Consider the following 14,288-nt stretch of genomic DNA (forward strand, 5'->3'; position numbering starts at 1 on the left):
TCTCAGTGATCTATAGAGTTTTGGAAAATGTGCTATTGAAATTGCAGTAATACTTTCTTTCCTCCACCTCTTCCCGTCACATGATTTGCCTCCCATGAAGGGTAAGAAGTGGTTCCCGGCTGTCACTCCCCTCATGGTGGCTTTTTATATCCGTGTTGTCAACTTGAAGACAGTGTGTGTACGTTCACTGTGGCTCTTATTGACACATTCTTACATTAGCTCTTTTCTTCATTGTAAAGTTGAGGTCAGTTGTTTAGTCATGGGAAAGAGGTTTTCTGAAGCATTGACAGAGTAAATGGTGTGTGTGTCTACGTGTGCTTGTACTTGAATGTGGTTTTGTTGTATTGGGAACGTTTCTTTCAAGGAAGTGAGACATTTTGCCTATTTGGTATTGTTTTCTTCATTTTTCTAAGGTTTATATTAAGGTTATATTAAATATATCATGGCAGTTTGGTTTAGATTTTTGCACAGATGTCACAGTACTCTTGCACTAGGTCTTTTTTTATAGCGCTAGAAACTCTTGCAAATTGAACAGAACGAGAAGCATGAACATTTGTGTCCCCTTAGAGATGGGTATGACAGTTTATTCACTCGACTGAGTAAGTGTTTCCTTTTGTATTTGTTCAACTATTGAAACATCCTGGAAAGTACATTTCCCCCAGTATGCCTGAATTAAAGCATTTTACAATCCAATCGTTTAGCTTCACTCTTTGCTGGTTTCTTGAAGACCACAATTTAAATGAAGACCTGGTCACCACTCAGAGTGGAACAATAAGTTCATCAAATGTATTGACCCTGATTTATCAGTGATTGTCAAAAGGAAGGATTTGTAGCTTTTTGTTTTTAGTGTTTAGGAATTAGTCGTCAACACAAGGTGGTCTCAAGAACAGTGATAATGTGTGAAGTGTTTGCGTGTTTGCACATGCAGTCACTTTCTCCTGTTCCTTTCACTTGTGTGGAAGCAGAAATCTATAAAGCTCTGGTTGTCTGGGCTTGCTCGCCGGAATGCCCTCTCAGCCTCACGCTCACTTCTCTCCCTTTCATCTCCCCCCCCCCCCCCCCCTACTGCCCTGAGCAGCTTCTTTCACAGTGATTAGTGAGCGCTCAATGAGAAGTGCTCCTCTGTAACGGATGACGTATCCTCCTAAGGTGTTGTGTGCACATGTGTCTGCGGGATCACAATATGCAAATTATTAATATTATTCGCCCAAATCCAGGGATGCTCAGAACTGATCAGCTATTTAATACCATTGTACTTTTAATCAGCCAATTAGCTTCATAGACATTACTGACATTGCATTTACATTTTTAGTTGGATGTGTGTGTGTTTGTAGCTTGAAACACACACACACACACCAGTATGTTTGAAATCATGCATTTCACCATCCACACTAAAACACAATTCTTCATAGTGCACTTTGAGCTATGCTTTTTGGGGGAAATGTCCTTTCCAGGGATCAAAATGTCACCCTGTTATGGATTAAAAGCCACAACTGAAAGAAATGGATATCATCGTTGACTCTCCCCGAGCCAACTGGTCTGCACCCTGGACTGAGGGGGTGGATTCTGCAGGGAGATTCTGGGCAGACTCTTTGGCACATTGGGAGTTTTGCCCTTTGCGTGATCTCTTACTTTTGACCTGTTCATGAATTTGAAATACTTCCTCTAATTGTTTTGTTTGTCCATCTACACTTTAGTCTGTTGTTACTACTCTCCATATCACTCCCTCTAATGCATATACTTGCTTCTATCTCTCATTCTGATCTATTTGTCTTCTTACCTTTCTTGCTTTTTCTGTAACACTTAATCCCTTTCTTTTTGTCTCTGCCTTAAATAGACCCAAGTTAGCAAACAGCGTCACTCTGTAAACTAAGGAGCCTTAGTGGTGATACAATGTTGGTTTGTTTTTTCTCACGGAGGAGGAAGGTCAGGCTGCAGAGTTGCTGCCAATTGATCCCTTTCTCCCCGGGAGCATCAAGCACACAGACAGTAGATCCACAGTTGTCATAACACTAGTGCAGTTGCGTTTGATCTAATCTTATCCTGTTAATGTTCTGTGAAAGTGACTTCCGAAGTTCTCAGACGTTATGTCACAAGGCACCCCACAACATCTGTAAATGTCTTTGGATATTTTCCCTCAACATCTCATGACAGCTTTGCACTGCGTCAACTACTAGATAAGTAGAAAGAGCAAGGTTAAACGCTATGAAAGACGTTTTTGTAGTTGTATCTGGTTTACTACAGTAGGCTTCTTAATATTTCTGGCTGGCCTTGTTTTGGTACTGCGCATATAGTTTCCATTAAGTTCTAATTTGATCTTCCACGTCGTGTTTTCATTTAAAAACCGCATTACATTTTTACCAATTAACCGTTTATCCTCAAAGTCCGGCTTTTGACCCTGTTTTGCTCCAGCTGTCGGCTTGTTTCTGTTTTCACACGTCCTACTGGCTCCTCTCCACTGTTGCATCTTGCCTCACATTTCTGAACATCTCTTGTTTTTTTACTTTGTCCCTCTCAACTCACAAGAAGCATGACTGATGTAAAGCACGTGGCAGAAGAGTGTGACAAAGAAAAAAGAGGGGACCCTTCATTGTTTCACTCTTCACCACGTGTCCCTTGTAGCTCCCTGTCTTAATGTATATAATACTTTTTTACATATTGTGAATTTTAATTTAAACTGTTATCCCTGCTTCACCTCTGCTTATCTTCTTCCTAACTCCATCAAGGCTTCAACCAAGAAACCTGCCCTCCTTTAACAAAGTTGTGACCTTTGTCTCCTTCCACTTTCCCATCATCCATCTCGTCCCCCGTATTCCCCCCCTGTCTCTCTCGCTTCCTTTCGTCACTCCTGTACATCCATATCCATCCTTCCTGTCATGAACAGGGAAATGTCTTTGCAAAAGATGTTGCATACGCACATTGTACACAGCTATCCAGTAAGTCAATTATTAAGGTATCTTTGTATAGTAGTTCAATATGAGAAAACATAGTACATTAATAAAACTGTTTTTGACACACACTGTGTTTGTTCACCAGGGTCTCTGCTCCTTCAAACATCCAGCAAATGTCTAACATTAAAGTCGATAACATTTAGAAAACGTAACGGCACTATTTGCAGTCGGTTTTAGCTGAAATCCATCTTCAGCTGAATCTCTTTAGATACAATCTCAGGAAAGAGATATCTGTGTTTTTAGATGACAACCGAGCAACAGGCAATAATGGAAGTGATAAAGAAGTAAACTGTAAAGAATAATGTTAGCAATATTTCACTCTCCTCAGGGAGAGAGCGAAAGAAAATCCGAGTGTGGGGAAAAAAGAAAAAAGAGGAGGTGTGTGCTTCTGTTCACATGTTTCCAGCCCAGTGTGGCCACCGGGGACCCGTTCCCACTCATCCACCTGTCACTCACACACATGCAAAGGTCTGACATCAGATGCCGGTTAAGATGAGGTAATAGGAAAACCTTGCTTTCTGTGATAGGTGCGGAGATAATGCAACTATAGGTTGGAATTATTTTGTCATGACCATACTGCCCTAGGATAGAAGTCTAACCCTCTTCCTGATATATTGTGGTCTCATTAACATTTAGCATTGTTAAATATTGTTTGTTGAACAGTTCTGTGGCTGAGGATATTTTTTTCATTTCATTTAATCGTTTATTTGACGGGGACAATGCACATTAATGAACACCACAAAAAATGCGTCAAGTGTAAATATGGGTTTCAGGTTTGTGGCACAAGCAAACGACCAGTTTGTAAAACAGTATTCATTGTGGGATAGAATCATACAGTGGAGGTATGACTTTGCAGCATCGACAGTTAAGAAGGGTCTAATTTGTTTAACATTTTGCAAGTTGAATTTGTTCATATAGGACACATTTCACTTTGAATTTAGAGTGGAAAAGACCATACAATGCGTTTCTTGTATGCTGCTATGAAGGTTTTTCATACCCTCAAAGCAAAGTTGTCTAAGGTTTATACTGAGGGAATGTTGTTTAATATTTGTGTGTTGAAAATACAGAAGCCACTGCAAGCAAACAAGGTCAGAAAAACCCCAGCTCTAAAAATTGTGTTTTTGCTTTTAGTGTCTCCTCCTAATGTAGGTTATTACATTTTATTCATGTTGCCATTTCTGATCTCTAAGTTAATGAAAAAGAGAATCTGATTCTCTAGTGTAGTAATGTGATTTTATAAGATGGCCATTTTTGAAGCATGAGTACTACTTTGTGGCCTTTACGAGTAAAACACCTGCAGTCCAGTGACTCCAGCCTATGGGCCTGGACAGGCTCAAAGGAATTCCAGGTGCGTTTGCTGTCTCTTCAGCGTTATATGGTTGTGACGGTGTGTGGGGTCCAGAGCAGCTGGGAACATGTATTTACCTGAGGGCAGCCGAGGGAAGAGGAGGGCCCTTCCCCCCGTCTTATCTCTCTCAGTCGTCTCGTTTGATCGGCTAGTTAGGGGTCAGTGCCGTGTCAAGAAGGGAGAAGGTTATTAAAAAGCCATCCTTTTCATTTAGGACCAGGTATCAACACGACTGGATGTGTGCATGCCCTTCCTAACTCGAGTGTATTTGTTTTGTGTTCTCACTCGCTGTGAGTTCAGCATTAGTTAACTTGGTCAACACACCTGTGGCAGATTCAGCAAAGGGATGTTTTCTCTGAGAGATTACGGCAGGATCTCAGTTCAAACCAGACTTGTCAGACTCTCATCCCCAGGCCCATGTGACTACTTCAGATTGATTGCCACTTAGCCACAGCACGGCTCCATTTCACTGTTCAAGGTGAGTCTTGGAGAACTTCAGCCCCCTGACTTTCTGTGAGTTACACCTAGAGTCATAAGGAGACTTACCATCCCAGACCTGTTCAATGTTATGAATGGGTATTGGAAGCAGAGGTCGTGTTAACCGAATATTTTCCGTCTATGACAGATTTTTTTTAACAATGACGGAGAAATCTGAAAGCAGTCCGTCATTTTGACTGATTAGAACAAACTCGGAACAGCGCCAAAGTTTCCCCGCAGCGAAGGTCCGGTGTTATGCCGTGTTATGCATGCCCGCCAAAAAGGAAATGATACAGTTTCCAAACCCAACTTTGCCGTACAAATCATTGAAATGTCTGAGTTTTGGCTTTACGCTGTGAGCGCTCCCGCGAAGTGCAGTGGGCATGCATAACACGGGGCTAACAGTTCAGGAGCGTGCGCGTGGTCCCACCCCCGTTGACAGTTCACGAGCGTGCCCTCTCTCTCCCCCCTGGTGAGAGTTGGCCGTCGGGTAGTACTGGATTTTGACGGAAATGTTTCGATCCTGTCCGTCAAAATGACGTGCAGCGAAAAAGTCTAGCGCAACCTCTGATTGGAAGTATTTGCGGCAATATTGGAATGATAAGTTTCATTTATCATTTACTTTTTTTAATTATTTTTTTATCCTTTATTTGTCCAGGTGTATCCCATTGAGATCATTGATCTCTTTTTCAAGTGAGACCTGCTCATTTACACTTGCTGTCAGAACTATTTCCTCAGTTAAGCCCATCTCCTTCTAAATTAAGTCACCCCTATCCTTAGCTTTATTACCCCAGTACTAAAATCTTCTGAGATGTCTGGCCCTTCAAAGCCACAAGCAATGCTTAACAATAACACACCGACAACGGCAGTCGTCACCTGGCTCTTTCAAAGGAATCTTCTCTGCATGTTGCTGTTTTTTTGTTCAGCCTGCCCTGTGACTGACCCCAGACTTTGACCTGTTCAGACCTACGCATGTCTCTCCCCAGGTTGGGCTGCTCACTCCCAGGCATCTGTTTTCTAGATAAGAGCCGTGAGTGCGAGGGCTGATTCATTGCTCTGTCACTGACATGGCGTTTGGGCCGTCGACATCCCCGCTCTCCTTGTGTCCATGTCTCCCATGGCCCAGTTTTATAGCATTGCAATCCAGATTTAGTGACGAATCAAGCAGCAAGCTGAGGAAAAAGGCCTTTCTGTTTGTTACATTAAGAGATTGGCTTTCAAAGAGGGGAAACAGCAGAGCCTTAAAAAATGTTCAGTGTCCCCACCTACACTGTGACCCTGGTAGTCATGCAATATAAAAATGCTTGTTCATGAATGATGACAGGTTGGGACAGGAACCAAACCTTCAGCCCCGCTCTCTCAGGTGACCACGCTGTGAACTGCCTCAACCTTGGGACCAAACTTCATCCGCTAAAATCTTTCTGTTGCCACCTTTTCACAACAGCTACCCTTTCTCTACAGGAGAGTGGCTATCTCCCAAAGTAAGAGGATTAGTTTTCTTCTATCTCACAGTACGTTGCAGGCCTCCCTTACTTTCCCTCTCCTGTGTTGGCTACTTGTCCAGCAGGGCCACGCAGTTTCACAGTCTAATTACAGGTCAATTAAAGGCTTTGTGGCTCAGCCCTCCTTCTGCCAGCGCTTCGGCCGCAGCAAGCTTAGGAAACTCGACAGAGTGAGAGTGAATGAGATATCATTTCATGTGGAGATCAGCCGAGAGAAGGCCCTGAAAGAGGGAATTTGGGGGGAAAAGCTCCCCACTCTTTCTCTGAATGGGCAAGAGTCCCTCCATCCTCGCCAACCCAAAAGCACCCAGCATCTTAAAGAAGGGGCCTCTGGGATAGAGGCCAGAGGATTATGGGAATATTCATGACCAGATAAAGGGGTGAGCGGTTGAATGACTGTTTTGGGGCTCATCTCTTAGGTAAACAGGAGCCTAAATGGAGTTTTAGATCACTACTCCCACTGCAGTGAGCAACAGGCAATGGTGACTCTGTCCACTGTTTTTTTTGTTGCATTTCCACAGGACAGAGGAAAGAAAGCCTTGTTGTGGCCTTTTCTTTTCTTCCTATGGCTGCTGTCTTTTGGTGACAAACAGATGGTGTGGGGGACATAAATATCTGTTTCTCACAGTTTTTATCCAGAGAATATTGGCTTTTGTGAAAGACACCATTCACTTTCACTGGTGGCCCCCTGGGCTCCTGGAAGCTGCTGAGGGCTCATTTCTAAGTCATTAAGCATCCCGCTGTAAGGGAAGGTTTTTCTGTTCTCATCTAGGTTTAGGTCTTCTCTTCAGAAGGTCATGGTGAAACTCTGACTGCACAGGTAGCCAGCAGCAGGTTCAACTCCAGCTTAATTGTATATCAGGAAATAATGGTTGCGCTTTTTCTTAATATTGTGTCAAACAATGGGAGGGGGCAGAGGAGGTTTTTCGTTTGGATGAAACTGGAAGTCATCTCTGACACTGATTATACTTATTGCAATATTTACTTTACACTTTACTCCAAAATGTAATTATATTCCTTTATATTTCCATTCTGTTGGCTTCTCCCTTCCAAAAAGAAAATGTAAATGTTTCATGCAATACCAGTCAACCTAATTTCTGAAGTTGAATAAGAAGTGTCATATATTGTGCAGTGTAATGCCTTCTGAGTGAGATGAGTGACATTTGATTGTAGAGCATATAAAGTAGTTTTTTTACTTTTCTTTACAAGAGCTGCCAGCACAAACACAGTTTTGTTCTATGGTTTGCTGAATTGATTGATTTTCCGGTTCCCAGCCAACTTTCCCTGTCAATCTTGGTAATCAAAACGGTGTCTTTCTTGTCAAAAGCCCTCTAATCTAACTGCTGCTGCCCCAGGTGATTCAGCAGAGCTTGGTGTCTCTGCCCTACAGTTGGCAGAGTCCTTATTGTTTGACCCGCGGTCTGCATGTGAAGCACTGAGGCTGCACAGAGCACCTTATCATCAGCCACATCTAAACCCACTCGGAAGCTTTGAAGCCTGAGACAGGGGATTTCCCCTGTTTTGATGATCTGACAGGCAGTACCCTCCTTTCCCCACACCAACCAAAACCCCCCCCCGCCCGCCCCCGTACCACACATCTCTTTCTGTTCAGGTCGGACAGATGTTGGTAATCCTGCTCTGATTGGCTTGGATTGAGCTGTGTTGTTCTGTGGTCAGGGCACGCAGCCCACACTGAACTCTGTCAGCTCCCTTTGAGCCGTGCCCTGCGGTGGGCTGAGTGTTGGAATGGCACACTGCAGGGTTATGTTTCATTCAACCCCACACCTGCTGCAGTGACTTGTCAGCATGCCCCTCGACAGGCCCCCTTAATGCCTCCATTAAGTGTTGTAATCTCTACCTGACGCCCTGCCATTTTGCCTGAGTGTGTTAACAGAGTATCAAAGGTGGGGGATTTTTTGTTTGCCAGCGCTGAGTGTGTAGGAAGGTGAAAAGAGGTGGAGGGGGCTTGACTGCACAGCTCTACCTGCTTTTTGAGACATTGGCATCTCTGTCTGCGTGTCTTTCAGGGCCAAGCTTTTTTTTTGCCTACCTGTGAGTGGATATATGTGTGTGACTGTGTCCAGCTCTGCTAGTGTTTCAGGACGTGTGTGGGGGTGTGCCTGCATCTCTCCCAACAACCGTGTGCTTTTCATCCATCAGGAAAAGGATACATCAGCAGCCGTGCTCCATCAAAAGGGGGCTGCACACAAGCCCCTGAGTACCATATTTAGTTTCACTCCAAAGCACGCTCACAGTTATCACCTTTGTGCCGACTTGAAATGGACACTTAGGACACTGTAGCGCTGGGCTCCAAACCACAATGATTTATCTCGATGAAAACGGGCCAGTCCGATTTAAAGCTGTGTTTTCATTGGGAAAATAACCAACAATAGGTCGCCTATGGATCTCGTGTGGCTGATTGATCAAGATAGAGAAGTGCTAGTTTGTTTTTCAGTCGCTGTTTGAGTTTGTGCTTGGGGGAGATCCAGACAGATTAGGGTGGGTGACGGGGAAGAGCCAGCCAGGCCTGGAGGTGCAGCTGCGAGCCTTTTCTCTGTGTGGGCCCACAGACTTCCTCCAGCCACTGTTTAATCAGCGATTAAGACTGCTTTAGAGGCTCGCTCTCCTCGTGTGACAGTACATGTTGGGTGGAAGGACCGCTCGTCTTTTGCAGTCTTCGGACAATGGGAGGGAAGTCAAGAAAAGAAGTGAATGATTGTTTTTCCAGTAGATTCGCCCCCTTTCATGTGAAATGTTGTTGTTATGGTATCTCCCTGTGTCCATTAGCAATGTGCCCGTAAGGTACATACCATGAGGAGGGGGGGGGGTGCTTTGATGTGGTCTGTGCTAACTTGGAAAGGGTACACAAGCCTTCATCATCAGATGTGTGACGGTGGTCCGCCTTGAGGTTTGGCTGTCACTGTCACAAGAGACCATCTGCTGTTTTGGGGGAAAATGTGAGGGAATTTCTACCTGCAGAAGAATAGCCGAGGGAAGGAAATATTGTTTTATATTTTTTGTTTGAAGAGCAGATTTATGTCCTGCTGCCCACCTGTTGCTTTATTTAACACCTATTAGGTTTTACTGACTAATATATACAGAAAAACACACATGTTGACATTGTTTGAAGGAAACTAGTTGATGCTTTTGGAAATGGTTAGAGCTGCAGATATCAATCGTAACAATTAAACATGAATCTGCCAATTACTTTTCAGATTATTAATAATTGGACATTTGTGATGTTAAGAAATTGTCCAGAAACCAAGACATTCAGCATTCAAGGACCAATCATTATTTTATAGTTGACGTATATAAATATTGTTTTTTTTCCTGTTAATCCATTAGTTTGTTTAGAATATTTAACAGATAAAAGTACAAATGAATTTCCCATGCCGTTTCCACAAGCCAAGCTGAAGTCCAAAAGACATTACAATTTGAGAGATTGTTTGACTTTCCTGTTTAAAAGATGACTTAAATATCACTAAATTACAATAGTAGATGCTGATTAATTTTCTGTACAGATGGCGATCCTAGAAGACAAAGAAAAGCAGCAAATGTTCACATTCATAAAAGAATATCTTTCTTGAAGAATAACTTAAACTGAATATATGGATTATTAAAATTAATGAATGAATTGACATTGTTTCTATTGTAACAATCTTTTGTATTTTTGATTTATTTGACGAACCATTATACCCCGTGTGCTTTTCTGCAGAGAAAGTCCGTGAGATCCAGGAGAAACTTGAAGCCTTCATCGAAGCTCTTCACAAGGAGAAATAAGAGAACCAGGTATTTGTCTTTGTGCTATAAAGGAAATTGACCAAAAACATCAGCAGTCGTGCAGCACAATAAAAACACTTCTATAAAATTGTTATTGGATTATGAATTGAACAGTTAAAGGTGGGGTAGGTAATTTTGGAGAAACCAGGTCGAGTGCGCTAGAATTTGAAAATACACAGCCGGAAGAAATCTGCCACTTCCTTACAGAGCCCCTCCTCCAACACACACGAACGCGCACATCAAATCAAATCAAGTTTTATTTATATAGCACATTTATAAACGATTTATGGTCGAGCCAAAGTGCTGTACATATAATAAAAATAGCCTACAGTAGAGACACTTTACAGCAAATACAACAGCACAGATTGTTCAGAATATCAGTATGAGAAAAACAACACCCTCTGTCCTTAGACCCTCACATCGTACAAGGAAAAACTTCCAGAGAAAACCCACAGTTTAAGGGGAACATGGGAGAAACCTCAGGGAGAGCAACAGAGGAGGGATCCCTCTCCCAGGACGGACAGACGTGCAATAGATGCCGTGTGTAAATCGAAGAGACAATACATTTTACAGCATATAGACCGAATGTTAGGAAATGCATGTGTCTGTAATAAGAAGATGAATCCATGAGGATGTCAGCTTGACATGACCAATGAGGGCACGAGGTAAGTTTGTGCACAGAGGAAGGCTGACAGGCAGGTAGGCCATCCAGTTATTTTAGCCGAGCCGGCTAAAATGATTGGTCCTGCTTTTTACAGCGCTATGGCTTCCACTGATGACATTTTTTTTATGGGTTTTTTGTCAAAGCACTTCAGATATTCATTGCTCTCGGGATGTTAAGAGCGTTCCATGGAATATAACAAGTATATCTCGAGCCGGTTTCTCAAACTTATCTACCCCACCTTTAATAAATAAAAGTAAGTATTAAAAGTGTTGTAAAGGGATCTTAAATATGGTAATATAGTGAATATGTGCATCTGATTTATTTATTTTTTTCTTTTCATAACAGAACCATTAAAAGTAAATTGGATCACAGCAGAGAAATGCACTGAATAAAGAAAACTAAACCTGTAAATGACCGTCATCACCCGCCGAGCCTGACCGCACCACTCACCTGATTTTAATTCCCCATCTTTGGCGTGCTGTCCCCCTTTGATGCTGATGGGAAGATGGACCTGGACTATAAAGGAAACCCTTTTCAAGCTTTCACTTTTGATTTTTTTGATCTCTTGCAAACTGTCCTGGGTGAAAAGGGGTACTTCTGCACAGGAGCCCCAAACACAGTGAGATCACGAGGAGAATGAGAAGCATGCACAGTGTTTTCAGACATCTGACCTCTCATTGTCAATAAATGAGGATTGTGTACATGTTAATCTCCCCAGTTTTCTTCAGCTGAACGTGTCTGTGTTCATTAGAAGAGTCTGTCTTCACTCATCTATCAAACAAACACCATTGATGCACATGATAGCTTCCTGGTACACAACAATTAGCCTCTATTTAACATACGTTTTTTTTAGTTGCACTGATCCCAAGCACTTACTTTATCCCTCCAAGCTGCAGCTATGCTCTACATTTATGCTCCATCTCCCCCTAAATGAGACAGTGTTTAGTTTCAGCACATATAATAACCTCGTGTCATTATTGGTTAAATATTCAGTTTCCCTCCCGTCAAAACTCTCCATTGTAACACCACAACAACAAAAAGGATACTACCAACTCTGAAGGCATTGGAAACAATATTATGTATAAATATTTCGTATTATTTTTGAACTTACGGCGTTTATTCAACATTACTATGTATATATGTCTGCCAAATACACATCATCCTCCCTTCATGCCACCTTTCATTTCTGTCTTTGTCTGTGTGTGTGTGGTGTTTGCATTTCTATCATTGTACATTAACATTCTTCCTATGTTGCAACTTTAAGCTCATAATACAACTTCCAAAAAAAAAGAATTAGTAAACACTCTTTATATATTAAACTGTAATCAACCATATAATTGTGGATGCTTCCAGTTAGTTAACTGAGGTGTTGCAGACATCAGTACTCGAAAGCCACATTGCATCATCAGTTAAAGATGTCATTATAACAAATAAAAAAATACACCCTGAAGCAGTTTAGAGGTACTTTCAATTGGACTTTCAGAAGCTACTGTATGACATTATCTGTCAATGTTAACGTCTGAACATTGGACCTGGGCTTCAGTCTTTCCCGCTCTATCAGGATTAGTTGCTCTGGTTACACTAGGGGAAGTTTGGGCGTCTCAATGGTTTCCAATCTCACCAAGTTGGATTTCCTTGGTTTATATTCAGCGCAGTTATGCCTATGATCATGACACACAGCACAGGTGCGCTTGTATTTATCCACTTATTCTCTCCTGACTGTGACTGAATGGTCATTAAGATCATATACCCATTGCTGCTTCATGGATAAGCTCAAACACCTGAAAACCAAAGGAAATAATTGTCTGTTTGTAAATGAACTGGAGCTATACTCAAAGTTAGGACAGGAAATTATCCAATATGCTGGTGGGTAATTTTTAACTTAAGGTGTATGTGTTAAATGTACAAATGAGCTGACCAACACATACACTGTCAGCTCATTTATTCCTCTTGTCTTTCCACCTCTCACAATCTTGTGCTTCTTCCTTGCTTTCATCCTAAACCCCTTATCTCCCATGTTCCTCCATCATTTGAACTACCCTTACTCTTTCCTTCCCTCACCTTGGCATCCTCTCACTCCTCCTAGCTTGAAAACGTGTCTGATGTTTGATAGAAAGAAGGGTGACTGTTAACCCTATCCTCTCATTCATGTGTATATGGGTATATATATTATATAATAGGCCATGCATTCTGTACAGGAAAAGTGAATGGAGGGTCATGGAGCTACTATCATGTACAGCACGTGGGAGCAACTTGTGTAACAGAAACAGTGAGTTGGTTCAAAACAATGTTTTATGTTGTAGAAAGTAATGTTTGCATGGTGTACCCCATCAGATGTGCTTTATTTATTGAATTTGTGTTTAAAAGCGAAAATAAAGTTGAAATAAATAAAATACATAGTTTTTTCATGTCGTGTCAGCTTGTCCCGTCAGTGGTGAACCATTTGCACATTTGAAGTCGCTCTCGGTTGAACATTGTCCATTCACCTTTACCTTTACTCACTGAGAACACTCAAATAAATGGTTGACATGAATATGACCAAAACAATTTAACCTATACGTTTATTTATTAGCTCTTCCATTTATATATGATCTTCATTAGCAGGTTGTGTGGGCATTTTTTCTGATCCTTTCTGATCCTTTCTGACCTTCCAAACGGTTCACAAATCATTGTTTCCAGCTAAGCTAACATTCGCAAATTGGCACTAAACAAAGAGTTTAAGCTGATGGGATGTCTTTAGTAATTGGTCATCAAATGTGGACATCATGTTTGCTAATCCCCAATTGTTACATGCTTGCCCCTGGCCTCCTGTCATTTTGTTATTGTCCCCCGGGAAAAGTATGGTTGAGTATCCCTGCAATCGCATAGATGTTTAGCTAAATAAATACAAAAGTTAAAGGGCAGTCACCTTTACAGCATTGCATTATTCCCATCCTTTGAGAGTTGTGTTGCATGTAGCTGGATGTAGTGACCTGTGTGCTCCTGTGATGAGGCCTCTGCTCCCGGTCTGTTAAAACCTTTGGAGTATTTGACTCTGCAGGCTGTTCTCTCCATCCTGAGCAGGCTGAAGACACGTCTCAGCCCGAGGCAGCAGCGATGGAGAGGCCGCTGAGGGCCTGCCTGATTAATAAGTCAGAGTCCAGAGGTCCTCCACTCCTGGGCATCCTCTTCTTTCACAAGAGCCTGGTTGTTACTCCACATTGCTCAAAGCCAAGCACAGTTGGGAGGTGGTTGTAGATGCCTCATCCTCCCTACCATCACCTGAGGCTTTACACACAGAGATAACTGTCTCACGTCAACTTTCTCTGCGGCCATTATATCCCCTGGTTTCTCAAAAACAAGGGAAGGGGAGTGAAAAAAGGCCTAATGACTCTGTAGCAGCCGTGAAAAGAAAGGGGGAAAAGTCAACCTCCAGCAGAAGGCCTTTGTGCTATCAGATAGCCACGTTCTGGGAGGAGGGAGGCCGGCCGGGACACACTATACACCATTAGCATCTGCAAAGGCCGTCACGTTGACTAATAGCCAGCGCCACAACGGCACAGTGGTTCAGTTTGTGTTTTCCTTCA

General features: G+C 42.4%; 1 protein-coding gene across 5 annotated transcripts in view; it reads left to right on the forward strand.

Moving 5' to 3' along the window:
- opa1 (OPA1 mitochondrial dynamin like GTPase) overlaps positions 1-13,130 on the forward strand; it is a 37,834-nt gene extending 24,704 nt beyond the window's left edge. For all 5 annotated transcript variants that reach the window (XM_034217745.1, XM_034217748.1, XM_034217747.1 and 2 more), the window contains 2 exons: positions 9,994-10,067; positions 11,068-13,130. In XM_034217745.1, coding sequence (XP_034073636.1) covers positions 9,994-10,058 — 65 coding nt within the window. In that variant the 3' untranslated portion in view covers positions 10,059-10,067; positions 11,068-13,130. The remainder of the gene's footprint in view (positions 1-9,993; positions 10,068-11,067) is intronic.
- Positions 13,131-14,288: the final 1,158 nt, after the last annotated feature.

Source organism: Gymnodraco acuticeps, unplaced genomic scaffold, assembly GCF_902827175.1.
Source record: "Gymnodraco acuticeps unplaced genomic scaffold, fGymAcu1.1, whole genome shotgun sequence".
Lineage (NCBI taxonomy): Eukaryota > Metazoa > Chordata > Actinopteri > Perciformes > Bathydraconidae > Gymnodraco > Gymnodraco acuticeps.